Source organism: Barbatula barbatula (assembly GCF_947034865.1).
Source record: "Barbatula barbatula genome assembly, chromosome: 21".
Taxonomy (NCBI): Eukaryota; Metazoa; Chordata; class Actinopteri; order Cypriniformes; family Nemacheilidae; genus Barbatula; species Barbatula barbatula.
The window spans coordinates 15,541,908-15,564,661 of NC_136784.1; the positions used below are offsets into that span (position 1 = coordinate 15,541,908).

A 22,754-nucleotide genomic window follows, 5' to 3' on the forward strand; every position below is an offset into this window, starting at 1 on the left:
TGTCAACTGTTTTTCTCCACATGCGGCATCATGGCTCTTCGTAAGACTCCCACACATGTATTGGCATAGACTGACTGTGGGACAGTGATTTACCTTGTACTTGGGTGTTAAAAGAAGTGGAACATAGACGGGGAATTTTAACGTCTGACTAATAACAAAACTTTTCTGACTAATCTCATATTAATTTAACAAATAACCAAACTACTTTTTTACTACACAGATTGTTTGGTTATGCACACCCATCCGACAGGTATTCATGGCAAACTGTTTTTATTTTTGTTTAGAGAGTTTTTGTTACTTTTTCACGATTTGCAATATACTGTACATTGCACTTACAATATTTTTTTACAATCAAAGTTTATGAATGTCACTGAAAACCTCAAAATGTTAACTCAGCGTTTGTAATATTTTTTGGTTTGTTCATCCTCATGTTTTTAATAGCGCTGCTCAATGAAGATCTTCCTGTAAAATGCTTTGAAACATCTACAACGGTCTTGACCTCATTTGACTTCAGCGTGTTGACTTCCTGTTGAGAGGTTTCTTCACCCTCACAGGTGAAACTATTTCTTCTCAGTCTCTTTGACTTACCTTTGTGAGTGGGGGATTTACCCATATCTCTGACTCATGTCTGGCTTGGGATAGTGGGTGGGGGACTACGACAAAATAACACTCCCTAAATAATCAATGACTTTGGAAATTTTTTACAATGATTGTTTGAATAACTGTGGACAGCATATAAACACCGACACAAAGGTGAACCTCCCACAAGCCTCCAAACGTACACACTTTTTTCAGAGCAGTGTTTCTCAGTGTTGCAATCCTGCACAAACTTTTATTTCCCTGTCTCTTTTATCCTTTTCAAAGATAATAGTTTCTGGCCACTTTGTAGTCCTCTTGCATGACCATTTTATCAGCTAGTCCTCTAAATAATAAAACAAAATTCAGATGAAGGCTTCAATGATCAATATCGCCCTTCTCTCAAAATTCTATGTTTAATTTTTTTATGTCATTGTTCAATTCAATTCAATTTTATTTATATAGTGCCTTTCACAATTTGCATTGTTACAAAGCAGCTTTACAGGGGAAAAAAAACGAAAAACCCAAGAAAGGGTAAAACACACTACATGGTGTTTTATATAATAAATCAAATTATTCTAGTAAATAATATCTAATGTCAGCATCTCCTGGTGATTTATTTAGCATATTTTGCATTAAGTGAATGCTTGGCTGAAAAGATGTGTCTTTAATCTAGATTTAAATTTGGCGAGTGTGTCTGATCCTCGAATAATATCAGGAAGGCTATTCCAGAGTTTAGGTGCTATGTATGAGAAAGCTCGACCCCCTTTGGTGGATTTAGTTATTCTAGGTATTATCAAAAGTCCTGCGTTTTGAGATCTTAGAGAGCGTGATGGGTTGTAGTGTGATAGAAGCTCTGTTAGGTAGGTAGGGGCTAAACCCTTTAAGGCTTTATAAGTGATTAAAAGAACTTTAAAGTCAATACGATACTTAATGGGTAGCCAGTGAAGGGTTGATAAAATTTTCTGTGCTGTAGTACCTGAGTCTGGACTTGTCTCTGACTCTTTGCTATCTGTACTCAGACTTGGTCATTGGACTCGCCAAATGTTCTAGTTGGTCTCGACCGAGTCCGATGATTTTTTTTCTCCTTCCCAACACAACCATTGATGAAGCCTATATGTTTGGTTTAATTGGACTCCTGACTTTCATTAGGTTGATTATCTTTCCTCTTGGAGTAGGTTACTTCTTATAATGGGTGTCAGCGAAAAAACAGCAAAATAATGTGGACTCCACCGTTCCGTGCACCCCTGTTGGGGTCGTGCACCATTCTCCCATTAGCTCTCCCCATTCGGCGAGACCGTGTGTGTAATTTCCACATATCACCTCCCTGTCAGTAGGATGTGGCCTCCTTAGCACAGGCTTTCGAGGTCCCTGCGCTCCCTGGTGTCCCACACGGTGCCAGGCAGTCATCTCGTATCTAGAGTAGGAAGGCCTGAAGGGGTAAGAACCCTCGCCCTTATTCAAGTGCTGCCTTACCTTTTTCACTGGAAGATCATGGTTCACGGCAGTGCTCACCCTTGACTCGCCTAGGCCGGTCAGGGTCGCACCGCTTGAGGTCGTGATACTGCGAAGCTCAGTGGCGTTTTCTATAGGACACAACGTCGAGAGACCAACAGGGGGTCTTGGTTACGAATGTAACCTCAGTTTCCTGACGGAGGGAACGAGACGTTGTGTCCTTGTGATGGCTACGGGCGCACAGGGTAACATCACCTCAATTCTAAACATGTGATAACCGTTTTATTCTTTCGCTTTAGTTTGTTGCACTGATTATTTGCAGTCATCTAAACTGATATTTAAATAACAAACACAAGACAGTTTCTTTGATTTGGTTTATTTTGCTTTACCCTTACATTGATTTACATAGAGTGCATTAATCACATGTTTCTTTGAGTTACCTGGATCGTTGGGGGCGATCACTTCCTGTTGGGGGAAAGGAGTGGCAAAGGGCTGAGGAGACCTACATCCGGAAGCCAGCTCATTAGGCCATACCATGTCTATCCATGTGCCAGGGGGGATTTTGCCTTAAGTTAATTCTTGTGGTGTTATAAGTGCTAGGTTATTTGGTTTTGCTTAGCCGTTATATAAGCTCCCTTCTGTGTCTTTGTTAGGAGGCAGTTTTTTGTTCAGTTAGTCTTGGGTTACAAGGCTATGTTCATAAGCCTATATGCAGTCACTGTTTTGTTGATTGTTTAAAGGCTTAGCTATTAATTCTGGTCCTTATGTAACTCCTCAACATTTTGGGTAATAAAACCCCATTTGTTTAAAAGACAACTTCCTGTGTTCTCTTGCCTCACTGTTCCGGTCCCTTACGGTCCTTTATGACACAACGCTTCGCCCGCTGCAGCGACCCGGGTATCCTCCCAGATTCCTCAGCCCAAAAGGTGAATAAATGCCATCTTACTTTTTATACCCGTATGTACGGGGCGGAGACTGGCGCGTCATACCATTCGTCAATTTCATTGGCCTTTTCAAAAGTACAATCAGAGTTGATAAATTCTCAAGATCAAACCCTATTTTGTCATTCAACACATTACATCCGTAACCAAGACGTTTTCCTGATATCAACACTTATCCTACAAACCTCAACAATGGTGACAATCATCAAACGAAATTCAGATAAACGGATGAACCGCAATGCATTCTGGGAGTCACAAATGAGTTTTTTACTATGATTGTTGATTTCCTCTATTGTTGAGTTCCATACACTGATTCTTGATGACTGATTGATTCACCAATTCAAAGGTTTTTTTCTGTCAATTCAAAAAAGTATAATAAGCTATACCACTGCTGTAATCTCACAATGTATAATCTTACAACAGTCATAAATCAATAACACAATGCACTCAAGAGCAATTATTTAGGTAACTGCACAAAGACTACAATCATTATCACCTGATCCCAATGGATCTTAGTTTTCATTGCCTTAAGAATTGTATTTAAGCACACTGTTTTAACAGATGATGAAAACCTTTAACGTTAAAACACAAGAACCAACTAAAGCAAATATTGATTGTTTGTTGAAACTTCTACATTTTTTCCACAATCATCATGGTTGCAAAAGTGACGTTGATTCATTACGTGTTAACTAACACTGACAAGTCAACAAGCTGAGAATGGGAAAAAATTTTGGCAGCCCAGAATGTGATTTTTACACTACGATGAAAAGACTGAAAATCTGAAGTTTCACTTCGGCTTTATGTGACTTTGCCGAAATTGCTATACCTCAAGTAAATAAAATTACGTAATTTGATCCACTTTTTGATCATTACAAATAAAGTATGTGGACTTGGACTCGAACCTCTTTGGACTTGGACTCAAACCTCTTTAGACTCGGTGTCGACTAGTCCTGGTCTTGGACTGGACAAAGGTGGACTTGATTACAGCCCTGGTTCTTTTGTGAAAACATAGATCGCAAATGGCAAAAAAGTGAATAAAATCTAATATGAAAAATGGGAATAGCTATTTAACTGAAATACTAAGTGCCTTAATTGGCAGAGTGGACAGAAAATGTTGTATTATTATATTCTTGTTTTGAAATAAAACATTATTTTCTTGTATGATTCAAAATATTATAAGTGCTTTATTCCTTTAGTTTGTTTGGTATTTCCCTTTATTGCTAGTCACACTATGATCGCTAAACAAGACAACCACTTCCATACAAAATATGGTATACTGCAAAATGTGTGTTGCGAGTAAACGAAATAGAGGATAAACAAAAGAAACATAAAAAAACAAATAAATACAACTAAATATGTTATGAGATCCTCATATAATATAAACAACTTTAAGCTTTTTTTACATCATTTGGGTGCTAACGAGGCAACCCTCACCTTATCGACATAACCGGAAGCCGCGCCCTTCTTTCGCCACCCCCACATTTACGTCACGGCGTATTGAACAAACCCGGAAGTGAAGATGGCGACCGCCTACGAGAGGTTCAATCTGTAAGTTGAAACTTTTATTTTAGTACAGCGACATTTATCCACAAACACCCGTTCGGTTTCACTTTAGCGGAGGTCAGCTCATGTAAAAGCGGCGTCTCCGGCCACTGTCAGCGAGTGGTGTCGTCTGTATAGGACAGTGTACAGCTCGTGCTGGTTAAGCCGTTTGTGTTAAGATCATGGGCTGTGTCTTAAAAAAGCACCAGACATCATGTTGTACACATTTAACTCATGAATCGGATCTTTATACAGTTCTGTCTTCTGTGTCAGTGCGGGCTGTGGTGATTTACAATGCTGTCTTTGTAGTCAGCTCATAGGGTTTTAAGACAAAGTCATTATGAATTCGCACTTGTGTGTGTGACATGAGTCTAGTCTGAGTTGGGGGTTACTGACTACCTCAGAATATACCGCGTAACTTTTAGAAATTGTGAACGAGTGATCATACTAAACACGTTTTAGGATGATGATGTGAGAGCTTTTGCTTTGTGTAGAGGATTGAGTGTAAAGTTGATATCAAACACTTTATCTCTTTAAAACCAATGTTATGGAAATGTGCATAGTGACAATAAAGTGTTTGTTCACTTTCAACATACATATTCAGGATAATTTTCACCCCTGTTGTCATCCAAGATGTTTGTGTATTTTTTTCCTTTAGTCGAAAATGAATTTAGGTGTTCGATGAAAACATTCCAGGATTATTCTCCATATAGTGGACTTCAATGGACTCCAAACGGTTGAATGTCAAATTTACAGTTTCAGTGCAGCTTCAAGGGGCTTAAAACGATACCAGACGATGAATAAGTAAAAGTGACCTATTTGTCAGTTATGGTGACCCATACCCGAAATGTGACCTCTGCATTTAACCCATCCAGAGAGTGAACACACGTACACCCGGAGCTGTGGGCAGCTATCACTGCAGCTCCCGGGGAGCAAGTAGGGGTGAGGTGCCTTGCCCAAGTCGTCCCTGAGGATCAACTTTCTGGTCACGAGTCCGACTCTCTAAACATTAGGCCACGACTGCCCCTTAGGGTCTTATCTAGCGAAATGATCGGCCATTTTCTTGAAAATATAAAAATTTACTTATGTTGAAAAGGTCACACTTGACGTAGGCGGAAGTACAGAGTCTGTGTTTACAAATGTGGAGAAGGAGTACAGTTCCAAGGTGGTTGAATGTTCAATGACACATATAAAAGTGTCTTTGTGTCAGTTGTTTGTTTAAAGTGGTCATTTCGTGTACGTATCCTGGATTCCGCCTACGTGAAGCGTGACCTTTTCAACTTAATTGCGTAATAAGTGAAGTCGTGAATGCGCTCCGCAGAACATTCGCAGGCAAGCATTTGTGTTTTTAAAGCATAGACAAAATTTATATTATTCTATATTGTTCTATGCACCTGCGTTGTTCTTTTAAAAGTTACTAAATTAATTAATCTCACAAGTATGTTGTTGACCAGAAAATATTATTAATGTAAATAAGTCTGTTTGTTTTCCATGGTGGCAGTATTTTAAATGAAACCTAATTTCTTCTAGATGTTTTGATTTGTTTGTAAGTCTCATTATTCTCAATGATGAATGGCACGAGTTTTTCTTTACTATGAATCAATGTTTAAAAATCTAAGGTAAATGTAAAAACAAATGTTGGCCTTTTGTACGATGCTTCTTGACATTACTTCTTGTTTTGGATTATGGTATCGAAAATTTGTTTTTTTACAATTATAATAATTCAAGAAATTTCGGGGGATATGCTTAGTTGTCAAATATTACATAAAAATGATTTTCTTATTGCATAATAAAACTTTTGGGGTAAACTATATGACCCAAATGTTTTCCTGCAAGGTTTGGGAAATTTATAATTTGGTCTACTAAATACATTAGCAATAGCTAGTTTGCCTATGTTTGGCTGTTCATGATTTTTTTGATCCAGAATAATCCTTAAACACTGTTTCTTTGTGTGACCTGCTTAGGAGCAGCCCGTTTACAATAAACCAAACATTGCCAGTGGTGGTACAAAATGTTGTCTGTCACTAGTTCACTCACTGAAACAAAATTATTATTTACACTGCACGATATATCACGATTGTGAAATCGTAAAGGCTGAGATTATGTTTTCTTAAAAACATCTACAATATTCCAACATTTAATAACAAAGTAAAACATTATGAATTGGGGGGAATAATTACATTATGAATTTTTTTATCTAATACAACCTGGCCACAATTATGTGCACTTTTTGCAACCTTCATTTGCATGAAAAACAGATCTGAGTCTTTTTTTTATGTCTGATGAGGTTTGAGAATATATGGCAAGTCATCCGAGTCCATTCCTTCAAACAGAATATCTTAAGATCCTTCAAATGTCGGTGCTCTCTTATCTTCAGTTCATCCCACTCATTTTTCTAGTGATTGCACATCAAGTTCATGTTGATAAACTATTAATGTGCCTTTTTTCTGCACAGTTTTATAAATGTTGTGGCCAAAACTGTGGGCTGTGGTCACAGAAGTCTGCAGGCTTAATATGAACAAGACCACCAAAGCATCTTACATTCGTGAGCAGATCCACCCACAAACACTTTATCATCAAACCAGACAGTGAGCCATCCAGTATATTTCATGTGACAGCAGATTCCACAGTCCTATTGCGCAGCCGCGGTTAATGGAAAAGGTTAATCGTGCGACTGTTTAATGCCTCCCCGGCTGCAAGAGCATCAGTCAAGTGCGCAGAAATTGTGGCTGTTCAGCATTTTGGCAAGGAAGGAAGGAAGAGTCGGGCCATAAAAGTGGGGCAGGGACATAAGACTCGTTTCCGAAACAGATTCTCAAATTTGTCACGCAAGCTGTCAAAACCCGCATGATGAAGTGGTTTTTGTCATTTTCTCCAAGAGGAAAAATATGCATAACAGAAGTAGTATTGTGATTTATGGGTGCTGAGAATCTGCTCTCTCCAGATGGCTTGAGACACGATGTAAACTTCTAAAAGATTAATCTAAAGTTTCTGAAAACGCAGTGTCGATATTATCACCACTAAATCAATGCTGTATTATTATTCCTCCTAAGTTCTTCCTAATTTAGTGGTTTCAGCTGTTGTTAAAATTTCGATGAATTTAGCTTGCCAAAGATGATTCTCCACCAGATCTATCAAGATCACATCCATGAAATGAGTTAAAACATCAATTTCAGTCAGGGAATTACTTAATCTCAAAGTAAAATACTTCTAATAGTCGTCATTAAATATCCATGTTTGACAGTTTCTGGTTAGCAGTGCAGTGATAACAATACTTGCATCAATGATATTATATACTGTAACGTTATCTCATCGCCAGAAGTAACGCAACTTTACCAGATAGGATTTAGAGCTGTAGCATAGCTCGAAAACACAGTCAAAGCGTCCAAGTATATTTGAGCGGTGCGCACAGAAGACCCATAATAAATGAATATATGGTTGTTTATTAAAACTACTCTACATGGTAAACGTAATGATCACTAAACTAAGACAATACATACATGAGGGAGAGCGAGATTTCTGAACACCAATAAAATCATCTTTAACAAAGAGGCACAAACTTAACGCAGCTATTCTATAGATAGAAACGGATACTTGCGAGCTCTGTGCATAAAGTTCAAAAATGTTTTCAGAATGCAGTCCTGCTGAAGTAAGTCCTAGGTGTGCGAGGCAGCAGAAGTCCATTTGTTCCTTCTTTCCCCCAGTGGAAACCACTGAACGAACCAGTTTTCAGTGAGGGCAATTAGAGAGGAAAAGACTAAGCTCCGTTGTCAGAACAAGGTCTATATTTAATGCCCACCTGAGTTTGAATCGACCAATCATAGACGAGCAGAGTTGAGCTAATGTGCATCTTTATAACCTACTAGCAACTTTACAAAATACCAGTAGAACCAACCTAAATCAACCTAAATCCAGGTTTGGCTCTGGTCTTTTGATGATGGTATCAAGAAACCTGGACAAAACGGACTTGGGGGCTTTATGGCTCTTCTTTTAATAATCCAGACACAAGATCCAACACTCTGTAGCCATGCACCACTAATATCTGCTCGAGAATAGTATTTTGTCAATTGCCGTCGTTTATGTTCGAGTTAATGCTTTTCCTGTTCGGCCGTCATTATTTTCACAGGCACGCAACACCTGAGAAGTTCTACATTGAGGCCTGTGATGATGGTGCCAATGATGTGCTGGTTATTGATCGAGTGTCCACCGAGATTACCCTCGCAGGTAGGATATGAATGCACGGTTGGATAGAAAGCCGCAGCATATGAATCTTTACACGGGTACAATCTATCTGGCTGTTTTGAGGGCACCGAACCTGAAATTGAAAATGTTCTGGGGTCAAAGATGTCCCCGTCAAAAGAAATGTATAAAAGTGATTTTATGTCCATAGAAAGCACATTAAATGTGAGGAAAATGTCTATTTTATGGTTTCAACTCAAATTTTGGAGAATAAATTGACAACATTTTTAACACAATATTTATGTACAAATTCAAACAACATGCTTGTTGAAGAATGTATAAAAGAATAAGGGAGCAAAACCTGGGATGGTGGCAAATCTTTTAGATTTAAATCTTTAGCATTTGGGGTGAAAGTAATTAGCCTTTTAATATGTCGTAAATTGATCTTTGTTGTAAATATGCCTGACAAGATTGTTACACTGAATCATATTTTAGTGAGCGCTTCTGTAAATCAGGGGAAATGTGTGATATTTATTTTTTGCTCAGAAAAACCAATGCAAAACTGCCATTTCATTACACAGAAAATGTTTTTAACTCTTAAAAGCAGTATTACACATATGTGACCCTGGATCACAAAACCAGTCTTTAGTAGCACGGGAACATTTTTAGTAAAAGCCAAAAATACATTGTGTGGGTCAAAATTATAGATTTTTCTTTTATGCCAAAAATCATTAGGATATTAAGTAAAGATCATGTTCCATAAAGATATTTTGTACATTTTCAACCCAAAATATATAAAAACTTTATTTTTGTGATGGGATGGCCTGCTACAGTGCCTCTGGTTAACAACTTCAAAGGCGATTTTGTCAATATTTAGATTTTTTGCACCCTTTCCTCCTAGAGTTTTACACTCTTGTATCTCCACCAGATATTGTCCCATCTTAACAACCCATATATAAAAAAAGCTTAACTATTCAGCATTCAGTTGATGTATAAATCTCAATTTAAAAAAATGAACCCATAAGACTGGTTTTGTTGTCCAGGGTCACATATTGCTTGTGACTGCTTGAACCCTTTTTCGTCTTTGGCCTTTTTGGAGTAAAGTGTTCATTTTTGTTATTTCGCTTATATAAAGAGGACTTTATACTGAAAAAATAATCAATTTATTGTTATGATATTTAGACATTTATATATTCACTTATTTGACTTATCTATCGTTCTTGAATTTTTTTAGTAATAAATGTTCAATTAATATGTGGTGATATGAAGTGTCATGGGTGGAGCACAGAAAATAAGACTGGTCAGCATTACATTGGAAATTACTCACAAATTCCACTTTAGTAGTGTAGTACATGGGCAATTCCAATGTTATGGGTGTGACATTTTGCATTTCGGACGTGACATAAAAATGCTCAAAGAATGAATTTGATGCGTATAAATTAACCCATTTTACTAAACCCTTGTTGATAGAGTCTAAACATAAAAAAATGTCAGTCTATGAACAAATATACTATTTTAAAAAAGGGAAATAAACATGCGTTATGGATGTAACAAAAAAGTTCGCGTTTTTTGGGAGACGACAAACTTTGAAGGATTTCTGTGAAATAAAAAGCACGATCCTGAAGCAAGAATACCTAATGGATGGAGAAGGCATGCCTCTTTATAGAACATTAAATATTACTTTATTTTAAGTTTCAATTAAAATGCTTAACAAATTAAGAGAGATCTCACATTTGAACCACCAAATGTTAATATCTGTGCTGTTATCATAGTAAAATGGTAAAAACACAATTTTTTGTGGTAAGATTGACAGTTTCACAGAATTGCAGACATACAGGAATCTTAAATGTACTGATAAATCATAAGAAAATAATCTCGATCAAACTCAAATGATTGAAGTTTTTTTTAGGGTTTTGTGTTCACTGCTACGTATATGCTTCACTGTCGAAGTGGAACAGGATGTACTGTGATCAGAATGATTGTTAAATACAGTTTAAACAAAAGCAAAGTAGGCGTTAAAGTACGTTTTGTTCGAAAAACGATTTCAAAAATCCGATTTTTTACAATTTAAGAAAAACATGACTTAACGTTATTTACAAAAATGTAAAATCTGAAGAGTTCATTGGCCAAACAGATAACTCGTTAAAAAAACAATAACACACATTATAAATATGATAACATCATAAAAACCTAATGTTATTTTCTTTATTTGGTGTGACGACAAATATACTAATCTTCACTAAAGATTACTTGTTATCAAGCTTTGTGTCAGTTGTATCCGTGTCAATTGGAAAAAGCTAAACATGCAAAAAAGTTAATCGGTCTAATCTCTTTCTGGTTATAGTTATTTAGTTATGCTAGTTTAAATATTTAAACTACACTTTTTTATGCCGCAGGGTTTATGTTCCAGATGGCTGATGTACGTTGTAAACAATCAACATTTATTTGAGCTTAGCAGAGAAAAAACCTGCCGAGTTCTTTTATACATTTCAGAAAACAAGATGACTCATAACATGTAAACTTTACTGTCTCTGGATGCTCTTGATGAATAAAACTTTCAGAATTGAGATGCAATAGCAAAATCGTTTTTTTAAACTTTTTTAGTTGCAATAAGACATTTTCGGTGTACACTGCTGTGACTGTAAACATGAGGGTTCAATCTGTGAAATATTAATGTAGAACGGTATTTCAGGTCATATCTTAGTTCTCCATCAGTGTTATTTTATCACTACTGACATTTTATGGTTTGCGGTAGTTGCTGTGCTTTTTTGTTTGCTGAATGTTCACTTCACTACACTTATGTTCCTAATCGGCATCGTCCATCCACGTAAAACAGTATTTATTTTCTTTTTGAAGGTGTGAAGGACATCCCCCCATCTGGAGTAACTAGGCCCATTTGTGGAATCATGGGAACTATACGTCTGGTGGCTGGTAGGTTTCCCCTTTTGAAATTATTACTTTTTTTGCATACGCAATATATCACATCACCACAACGCATCGTCTTTCTTTCTTTAGGTATGTACCTCATAGTCATCACCAGGAAGAGGAAAGTGGGCGACCTGTTTGGCCACACTGTGTGGAAAGCGCTGGAGTTTGATGTGATTTCTTATAAGAAGACCATCCTGCACCTCACAGATATTCAGGTCATCAAAGTGCCTCAACACAACTTTCTGTCAAACGCTGAGGGTTTTAACACCTCCGGGCCGTAAATGTCATAAGACGTTTGATGACTTGTCTAGTGCGTTTAAATCACTGAAGACTTGTCCTGCCTTGAACTTTAAGCTTTTTTCCATTTACAGTTTACTCAGCACTCTCAGCTAGGGAAAACTGCACGTTTTCGTACAGTTAATATTTCATTCGAGCTCACGCTCGGATATCTCATTACGCTGTGGCATACGTGGTGCATTATTTAACAAGGCTGAAACGTCTGCTTTGGATGCAGCATGTGAACGGTCCAGTAATGGGCACTAGAAGTGTTTCATCAAAACATTGGAAGTTCACAAGAGCCTTGACAAGGTGGACCAAGTTTGGTGTAAGTGTAGTGTGAAGTGGCTGCTGTGGATTGCAGTGTTCATAAGGGACCGGTATGAAAGTGTCACACTTTACTAATTCGCTATCCATCCTCAATTTGGAAATTGAGCAATGAAGTTTTAAACAGTTCCTTAATAGTTTTAGCATTTATTGCTGCGTTCTGTTAATAAAGAATCTCTGGGATGACAAAGGTTTACGATACTTAGACGTTTTCTCTGCCAAGATAATTTTTACAAATGAACACTTCGATTCATTTAAACATTTTTAAGCCTAAATACAATCAACAGAAGTAAAAAAAGTGACCATGAGGCTATAAACCGACTAGGCTACACCACAGTCGCTCATCATCAATGTCACCACCTTCAAGCCTAGACAGCTCTTTCAAACTTTATTAAAAATGTGTGTCCTGATAAGTAACTAGTACTCAGTGAATAAATCCCCTTATTCACATTTGCATGATATGCGATATTTTTATGTGTGACGACGTTTATGTCCCTGACAATGTCGGAAGTGAAATTTAGCAACTAGTTTGCAACTGCTGTTTCTAAACTTGAGAAAGTCAAGAGCAGGCCATTCCTGGTGTGTTTTATGCCATAGAATAAAACGTGATGTTTTGTTAGAAACAGACCTTATTTGAGGCATTTACGCCAAAAAAAACATCAACCTCGCGGCAACTTTTGAGCCCGGAAATGCTAAAATGCTAACTCGCTTCTGGGAGTTGCATACATAAAAAATCCATCATCCTGTGCTACTGTATACCTTTCACTGGCTGAGACCTTGGCTAGGAATTTGCATGGGTAGTAAAGCTTTGCTTTTTTCTCTTTGTGTGACCCATTCAAGCAGATTAACTCTTTCGAAATTTGCTTTAGAAAATACAATAAAACATTGAATGGCAAGGCACTAAAAAACACTGTCAGCACCATAAAGGCGTAGTTTACATTTATTCACTCTCATCTGGTCCAAAATATCTTTTTTTTTGTTCCGCTGAAAATGTCATATAGATTTGGAATGACGTGAGGTTGATGAATGATGAGTGAATTCTAATTTGTGTGTGAACTATGTAGTACACTGAAAAATTTTTTTTTGCTGCTTGTCCATTTCCAGTCTACTTAACTTCCTAAAGTCAACACAACTTTTGGAAAATTTGGTCACAATATGATTTTTTATATTTAGTATAACTTTTTAGTTACTTTCTTAAATCAATGTTATTTTATGCATTTTTTCAGTAAATATAAAACTTGTTAATGTTTAATGTTAATTTATCTTTAAGATTTTGAAGAGTTTATGTTTTTGAGTTTTGTGGTTACCATTGTTTAGAAAAGCGCGTTGCCTATGGTTAGTTACTTGGCGGAAACATTGTTAAATTCAAATTTTTATGGATTTCTCTTAACTCGATATCTTTTTATCGAAGACAAATGAGAGTATTGTCTGATTATTGTTAAAAATGTATAAAATTATAACATTTTCTTAAATGCCTTCCTTGAATAAACTAATCGATAAAAAATTATTTTATACTGGATTAATTTATATACAAATTTTAGCTTAATTTAAGTTTATCAAGTTAATGTTTTAAAACAAAAACAAGACTCTTAAACTGATTCAACTAAACAACATTAACATTATGTAAGTATATGAGGTTTATTGAAATAGATAATGTTACTTAAATTCAACATAATCCCGTTATGCACAACCTGTTCACATGAAAATGTTAATAAAGTTGAACGTCAAATAGTTTTGAGTGTAGCATATCAACGCACTGACAACTCGCCATAACACCCTAACATCAGTTATGCACGACCAAACACCTCTTACATTTCCTTTCAAAATCTCTCTGTAATTATATTTACCACCTCTTACAGATGCAAGACAACAAGACGTTTCTGGCTATGATCAACAACGTGCTTAACACGGATGGCTTCTACTTCTGCACAGACTATGACCTGACACACACCCAGCAGCGACTGTCCAACACCAGCCCGGATTTTCAAGAGATGAGCCTGCTGGAGAGGGTGAGCATAGATAACGCTGTGCACACGAGACGAAGAGTATTCACATTAGGCTGTAGGTTCTTATCACGCATCACATACAGACAGCCGATCATCTCTTTGCTTTTGAACCTCATCTCTATCAACTGTCTCTCCTTATATTAAAATGATGGCGACGGAGCAGAGGAGGTCTTTTTGTTAGCTACATTTGATAGATTACTGACATATGTGCACACACGCTGCTGCGTCTCGCATTGCGTTGTGATGTTAAATGATCTTCAGTGTCTTTCTAACACAATTCATGGTGCTGCAGTTGGTTTATCTTATGCAAGGCCACAGAAACAGATCACGGGTCATGGTGACCCTCCACCTCGACCAAAGATTCTGCTACAAATATATTTGTTTAATTCAGTGTTTTAAAATAAATGTTCTGCTACAAGCTACACAATATTTCGTCGGTAATATCTGCTTCTATGGCAACACACCTAATGCCAAAATGGATCTGCTGTATATGCTGTATATGGATCTACTGTATATACTGTAACAAGGCTTTGTTTTTGAAAACAGAACTATTGATCCACTACATTAGTAGTTATTTATGTCCAGTGGTGGAAATGGTCGATATTTCATATTTTAAAACCACAGATTCAGAAAACCCTGCTATATTTATGTATGACGTGCACAGCATTTGTAGGCCGTTGCATGAATGAAAGATTACATTTTGAAGTTCAACTTCGTTCCCCCATGCCCCCCACATTTCCAGCCCTGTTTACATCATATGTTCTTTCAAAACGTAGCAGAAAGGCGGTGGTGGTGTTGCGTTGCACATCGCAGCACTTTCGTTTTTAGTGTGTGCAAATAGTCATTGAAAACTGGCGGCGTCGTGCCGGGTTTCATATGTTCAGACTCCCTTAACATATTTAAGACCATTAAGTTTAATGTGTTAGATGACAGTAACTCACTGAACTCTAAAGTTAATCATGTCATTACATTTGACATTGTCTTAACTCAAAATGTGTCTTTTTGTTACAGGCAGATCAGAGGTTTATGTGGAATGGAAACCTTTTGAGGGAAATCATTGCACAGCCTGAGGTATGAATGACACTACTTCATAACAATTGAAAGATATTGAACTACACATGATGCATTAAATAGAATTCAGATTAATTATCTATATTCAGTCTAGGATGCATTATTATTCACTGGTTTCTTTTTTCTACTGTAGCTCCACAAGTTTGCATTTCCTGTCATCCACGGATGTATCCTTTAAACCGGATGTCAGTTTACAGTGCACATGCGTTCTTGTTTCATTCAAATTAGGTGTGCAAAAAGTGCCTTTTATAAAAAATTATTACGAACATTCATTTAAGTATTCGTACCGTTATCAGTATTTTTAGTAACTTGGAAGTGTTCAGCTCCAGTAAAGTGAGACTGATGATTTCAGGAAAGTCTTTTTTGTGACTCTGTGAGTCGAGCATGGGGCTAGCAACGCCTAGGTCATGGGTTCGATCCCAGGGGATTGCAAATATTCGTAAACAAAATATATAGTGCAATGCAATGTAAGTCGCTTTGGATCAAAGAGTCTGGCAAATGCATCAATGTAAACATTAGTGTTGGAAATTATAGCTGGGCACTAAAGCATCATATATCAATATTTTAACTCTCGCTTATGAATTTTTAACAAAGTGGAATGTTTTTCAGTGTATTGTGTAAGAGCTTCTGGTATTTTTCACAGAGCAACGTTTCACTATTGATTATAGTTCAAATACTAGATTTTAAAAATCCTTAAAGGAACAGGTCAGCCAAAAATCTCAATTCTGTCATCATTTACTCACCCTCGAGTTGCTCCAAATCTATATCGTTTTTTGTTCTGACAAACACAGAGAAAGATATTTGGAAGAATGCTTATAACCCAACACTTCTTGGCAACCATTTCTTACCATAGTAAGAAAAAATATAATGTTAGTTAAAAGTGCCCCCGAACTGTTTGCTTTCCTACATTCTGACAACTATCTTCTTTTGTGTTCAACAGAACAAATACATGCATAAAGCAATTTACTATGGCAATTTACAATCCTACTATGGTTAAACTTTATTTTACATAAATTATAAAATTAAAGTCCCAGTGAAATAAAAAATGACACTGTCTATTTTTTCATGAAATATTGCAGCGTTTATTGTAAATAATAACAACATACGGAAGTAAAAACGATCACAACTTCCGGTTCACAGGGACTTTACATGTAATAACTATAGGTGTAGGGTTTAGGGTGTGGTTTAGGATTAGTAACATGAAAATATGCTGAATTTATAGTCAATTCTATAGTAATGTGACAAAATGTTAGTGGCCTGTAGCCTACCAAAAGGGGATACACCGTAGGTTATAATATAAGCCCCTCCCCTAGTGAGACACCTTTGCACATCTGTTCCTCAATTGGCCCCCCTGCTGATGGCCCTGCTTGAGATTATCTATCAATATTAAAATGTGCACTGTTGTTGTTGACACTTAACCGGCTGGTTCAGTTATCGTGATGAAGCCCTGCTGCATCAATGGAAAGGTCTTTGAATGGATTCTCATCTCTAGACGGAGCTGTTTCAGAGCTGGGGTGCGTTATTACGTCAGAGGTGAGACATTTTGTTTATCTGGGGAACGAACCCACGACTTTTGCACTGTTTACTAAATTTCCTACCAACTGAGAAACATATAGACGGCTTCAAAGTGACAACATAAACAAATGTTACCGCATGCGCACGTTTGTGGGCTGCCCTTATTTTACGGGACACATTCACCAACAATAGAGTGCCACTAGATTATTTCTGATAACAATCAAAAGCAACCAAGAAGAACCATTGCTTGGCTTAACTTGCCTCTCCAATATTTTGAATTTAGACGGAGATACCTAGCTCAACCACTAGATGGCAATGTACCATACGGTTTCTTTAAATGCGTCCAAATTACAGGACCCATTCCACAAATTGTTCATATAATATAATGATCATACAACAAAACTCAACAAATAGTTTATTTCAAAAAATGATTATACAATAAAATAATGATTAAGATGAACATAAATGAAATCAAATATAAATAGTTATATTGTTAGACACCAGCCAAAAACAAACCGAAAGTTAACTGCAGTCCCGTCGCGTGTGTCAGATGAAACGGTCTATACAAAGATCATACACTAACGTATTGACACATTTTTCAATACTTATGCATTTTTCCTGCACCCCAGGAATTGACTCTGAGGGACATGCTGCTAACTTTGTCGAGACGGAACAGATAGTCCAGTACAGTAATGCCCGGGCGTCATTTGTGCAGGTGGCTACAAATCACTATTGCCCTCAAATGCAAGCACATCCGTTCTTTGACCTCCCATAATTGACTTTATTGATTTGATCCGTGCTCTTTCACTTTCTTTTAAACAGACGCGAGGCTCTATGCCCTTCTATTGGTCCCAGAGACCCAACCTGAAGTACAAACCCAAGCCGCAGATCCGCACAGACACAAATCACGTAAGAGCTCTTGTGTGATGTCGAGAGAGCGGGTTTTCTTTTCCCATTAAAAATCAGTCGAGAGGAAAGTCGGCTTAATATTGTGTCTGTCATTTCTTTAGATGGATGGATTCAGGAGGCATTTTGAGTCCCAGGTTCTCATTTATGGGAAACAAGTGATTCTGAATTTGGTAAATAAAGTCCTTGTGTCCACTTGTGGGAAAATAACTCTAAATGAAGAAACTTTGATGGTTGGTAACAGACTTCAAGATCATTTCTCTGTCTGCAGGTAAATCAGAAGGGATCTGAATTACCCCTTGAACAGACCTTCGCTAAAATGGTCAACGGCATGGAAGACGGACTGATCAAGTACTTGACGGTTTCATTTAACATGCTGCTTTTTTATCACATTTACTTTGGTGTGACTTTTGCATCTCTTTTGAGGTACATAGCTTTTGACTTCCACAAAGAATGCAGTAAGATGAGATGGCATCGCCTCCAGATTTTGGTCGACACTGTGGCCGACATGCAAGATGAGTTTGGGTAAACATATTCATTTCTGTCATTCCTATACGCCTTCATTGAATATTTTCCTTACCGTGCTATCGGAGAAGCAAAGACTAAATGTCTGTAAGTTGTGGGTGGAATGTCGGATATGTGTAATGGTGATGTCTGTGGTGATGTCACCAGTTTTGATCTAATTCCAATTCCTGCACTGATTCTGCAGGTACTTTATGCTGGGGTCAGACGGGAAGGTGATGTCAGAACAGTCCGGAACGTTCCGCAGTAACTGTATGGACTGCTTAGATCGCACCAACGTCATTCAGAGCCTGCTGGCCAGGCGTTCCCTACAGAACCAACTACAGGTGAGATCCCAACATCTCAACCAAGGCATTATTACGACCTGTGTGATGAGATCATCAAAAATGAAACAAAAGACCATCACATGGTTAATAATCCCTTAAACCTATTATTAAAGTGTATTGATCTTAAATCTGCTTTTATCTTTGTTTTGTACATCAAAGCAGTACTGTTGTGTTTGCAGTTTTTAAAAAGTGAATACATTTTGACATGCCACACAACCTTAATTTCGCTACACAATTATCGTGCCCAAAAGAATTCACAATAAAGTCAAATTCACCTTAAATTTTATTTTCAGTTTCCTCTTATCTGGTCAATAACTCTAAAGAAGTCTAAGAAAGCTGGAACCTTTGAACAAGGTGTAAACCAACACTTACTATGTTGGATATTGGCATTCAATTATTTTTAATATTATAATTCAGGAGTTCTATAACTTTTTCGTTGTGCATCGCTTTGCGGACCCCCCAAATAAAGGCTTATAATTTTAAACTTATCATTTTAATTTAACCCAAAACATATTCAGTTATAAAATGCTGAAACATCAATTCTTTTGGTTAGTTGGCTTTATTTGGCTGAAGTTTGATTTGCATAAAATGTATGATCAACTTCGATATTTCATAAAATGCCACAAAATCTGTGGCTCCCCTGCATCCATCTTGGGGTCCCCAGTTTGAGAACCACAGTTATAATTTGTTTAGTATTAAAACATCAATAAAACAGCTATTAATATTACAAATATTGACTTTATTGGGTCACCCCTATTTTAAATATGTATTTAGAGTTGTATAGAGTTCTTATATCTAAATAAATTGAAATATTTGCTTCATTTTTGCTTATTTCTTGAAACATAAAATATTTTATGATATAATAGTATTATTTCATTTCATTCATTCATTCATTCATTCTAAGTTACACGGTGTGAAATACTGAGTTTGTGTCTCAAAACATGTGTAACTGTATGTCATTTCAGAGGATGGGCGTAATCCATGTTGGCCAGAAGATCGAGGAGCAAGCAGATTTTGAGAAAATCTATAAGAACGGTGGGTAAACTTGAAATCTGGATATTCACAATGCCAGCCAAGGCTCACTTACTTGTTACACAGTTAAAACTGCAGTGTTTTCTTTCTCTCAGCGTGGGCGGACAACGCCAACGCCTGTGCAAAGCAATATGCAGGAACAGGAGCCCTGAAAACTGACTTCACCAGGTAATGATCTCGCACTTCCAACAGAATATATGCAGTGGTATAAGCGTGACGTTTTGACCTTCCCCCTTGACCTCAGGACCGGCAAGAGAACTCACTGGGGCTTGGTAATGGACGGCTGGAACTCACTGATACGCTACTACAAGAACAATTTCTCAGATGGGTTTAGACAAGTGCGTATGAATTCTCTATCTTCATGTCCTTCAGTCAGGCTCTGTTCGCCACGGTGAATGTTAAGTAGCTTGCTTTGCCTCCAGGACTCTATTGATCTCTACCTCGGAAACTATACGGTGGATGAAACCGATGGGCTGACGGCTATGCACATGCAGAAGGATTGGAAGTTCCTCATGGTCAGTGCTTTTGCTATATTACTTTAAATGTTAATCGTAGCGAGAGAGACAACCAATTTCAGATGGATGGGGCTGTTAATGGGATTATTGACGTGAAAAATATGATTTAACATTGCTGTGTCTCCCTTCTTTTTCCCCCGTAGCTTCCCGTTATTATGGTGGTGGCTTTCTCTATGTGTATCATCTGTCTTCTAATGGCAGGTAAGCTCGGACAATATAATGCAATGTTATAGTTAAAAGTATGGTAACATGTTGATACAGCGTGGCAAATGATCTGGTCTTCATTTCAGGCGACACTTGGACCGAGACCCTGGCGTACGTGTTGTTCTGGGGCATGGCCAGTGCCATCACAGCTGCTGTCATTATCGTCAATGGACGAGAGTTTGTGGACGCTCCCAAACTGGTCCAAAAGGAAAAGATGGATTGAATGAGACCTCTTCTCCCTTCTCCCATTCAACTTTCCTCCTCGGTTTCCTCTCAAATGCATCAGGCTTGGAGTTTATACTGACCTTCACTTCACCTTCAGAAAAAACAACCCGTATGGTCAAACACTACAAGTTTCCTTTAAGTCATGGGACAGAGTGACCAACTTTCATGAAAATTCCTTAAACTTTACATTTTAGTTGCATCAGTTGGGAATTGCACACAGGTTTCACAAGATCTCAGGCCAGTTAAAGGGACAGTTCAGCTCAACATTCTGTGATCATTTATTCATTCTCATGTCATTTACAACATCTATATGAGACTTTCTTGTTTGGAACACAAAAGAAAATATTTTGAAAAATGTCTCCGTGGTTTCGGGTCCATACGGTGGAAAAGTCAATGAGGTTCGGCTACTTACATTCTTCAAAATATCTACTTTTGTGTTGTGCAGAGGAAAGAAAGTCACACAGGTTTGAAAAGACAAGAGGATGAGGAAATGATTTTTGGGTGAACTTCCCTTTAAGTGTAATGTGGAAGCTGCCTCTTATTTCAAAGGCTGCTATATTGATGATCAGAGTTATCATTTTGGTTTGGATTTTTGGCTTTATTAGATACAACACGGAAATACGTCATATCGTGATTGATTATTCAAAGATCCATTAAAATTACGAGCAAAAGTTAAATGATACAGCACACAGTCGGTCCAGTCTGTTATCCTGTCCTATCAAATCTGCCTTACCTTGGTTTATTTTTGGTCCTTTGCAGTGGCAGTTTGGGTTTTAATGTAGTTGCCTTTTGTCCTGCCAGCGTATTTATGGTTTTGTTCTCTCATAAATTATGAAATTGGACAGCTAGGGAGCCACAAGGAGAGGGGGGGTGGTTTAAGCACTTTCTTCATAAGTTTACAGACAGCTGTGTGAACAGAACTTTTCTGTCTAGCCACTTCATGTCTCTTCATGGACCAATAAACACTAAAAGAAAGACATAAACTCTTTAATGGCTTTTTGACTTTTTTTTGTTTCGAAGTTACCAGTTCAGTGGCGGTTCATTAGACAGACATAGACTTTTGTAAATGGCTTATTTCAGAATATCTGTCAATTTGTCTTGCACTTTTAATTCACCTGTAGTGGCAACTGGGGGCGTATATTTGCATCTGATTAAATCTTTCAGACAACTTTATGAGCATCATATATTAGAAGACATTTTAGGTTCACTTTTATGAAGGGGTATTTTATAATGGCTTTACCTCTTTTTTCGTCCTTTTTCAGAGTAGCACTGTTGTTTTGGGGCAGGGGGATTTTTTGCTTTCTTTTTATGCTGAGTGGGCTTGCGAATTCTTTAAGACTTCCGTTTGAATTTCTTACTACCATTGAACTGGACATAAAAGAGGTAATTTCAGGGAAAGTTAGTGTAATTCTGGAGTCTCTTGTGTGTTTTTGAATCAACTATAAATGGTATAGGAGACCAATCTCTATATGAAACAATAATATCGACTTTCAAACATGTATTCTTTTATTTTGTGCATGGATAAAGAAAGTGTACTGTTTAACGTAGAATTGATGCTCAACACTCTGATGTTATAAAGAATTCTGTTCTGTTTGTTTGATTGTAAATCTGATGTGTTAAATGTATATTGGGACGAAATTAAGAATATGTAAATAAGAATGTTATTGTAATAATGTACTGTACAGTGCGGTTTACAATAGCATACTTTGGCACTTTTGAGTGATGTCGTCATAATCATATTTTTTCATCACGGGGTTCGATGATGTTTTTATTTCCTAAGGTTTCTGAAGCTCTTGTAGCCTACTAGCAGGGTGCGCTCAGTTTGAAGTGTGATATATGACATATGATCAATATTAATTGTGTTTTTGGACTTGATCCTGACAGTGTTTTAAATCATGTTAACCTCTTCCTGTTTATTTATAAGAGTTTATATTAACATTCCAGTAGGACATTTGATTCATTACGGTCAACTTGTAAAGTGGTCATTGTGAATTCCCAACAGAGAACAGTATCAAGGGAATAGTTTGTGAGATATTACATCGTTTAAATAGTCAGTCCTCTAACACTGTGTTCTGGGTCAGTTACAAACAATGCAGATATCATTTGGGTTGAAGTTATTGGGATGCCATGTGGCAACTGTTGAATAAAGGCTATCAATAAAATGTTATTTGCTTGATTTATTTTCACAAGAAAGAATGAACAATGGTG

At 37.2% G+C, this 22,754-nt stretch overlaps 1 protein-coding gene across 1 annotated transcript; it reads left to right on the top strand.

The window, feature by feature from the left end:
* Nucleotides 1–4,439: 4,439 nt before the first annotated feature.
* sacm1la (SAC1 like phosphatidylinositide phosphatase a) lies at nt 4,440–22,721 on the top strand. The gene is made up of 20 exons (XM_079485626.1): nt 4,440–4,520; nt 8,641–8,738; nt 11,550–11,624; nt 11,709–11,836; nt 14,084–14,233; nt 15,242–15,301; nt 15,435–15,468; nt 16,733–16,834; nt 17,446–17,531; nt 17,639–17,725; nt 17,827–17,895; nt 17,994–18,073; nt 18,149–18,247; nt 18,432–18,570; nt 19,536–19,605; nt 19,698–19,770; nt 19,847–19,940; nt 20,025–20,117; nt 20,261–20,318; nt 20,408–22,721. The coding sequence occupies exons 1-20, from the start codon at nt 4,492–4,494 to the stop codon at nt 20,542–20,544; spliced, it is 1,761 nt and encodes a 586-aa protein (XP_079341752.1). The 5' UTR covers nt 4,440–4,491; the 3' UTR covers nt 20,545–22,721.
* Nucleotides 22,722–22,754: the final 33 nt, after the last annotated feature.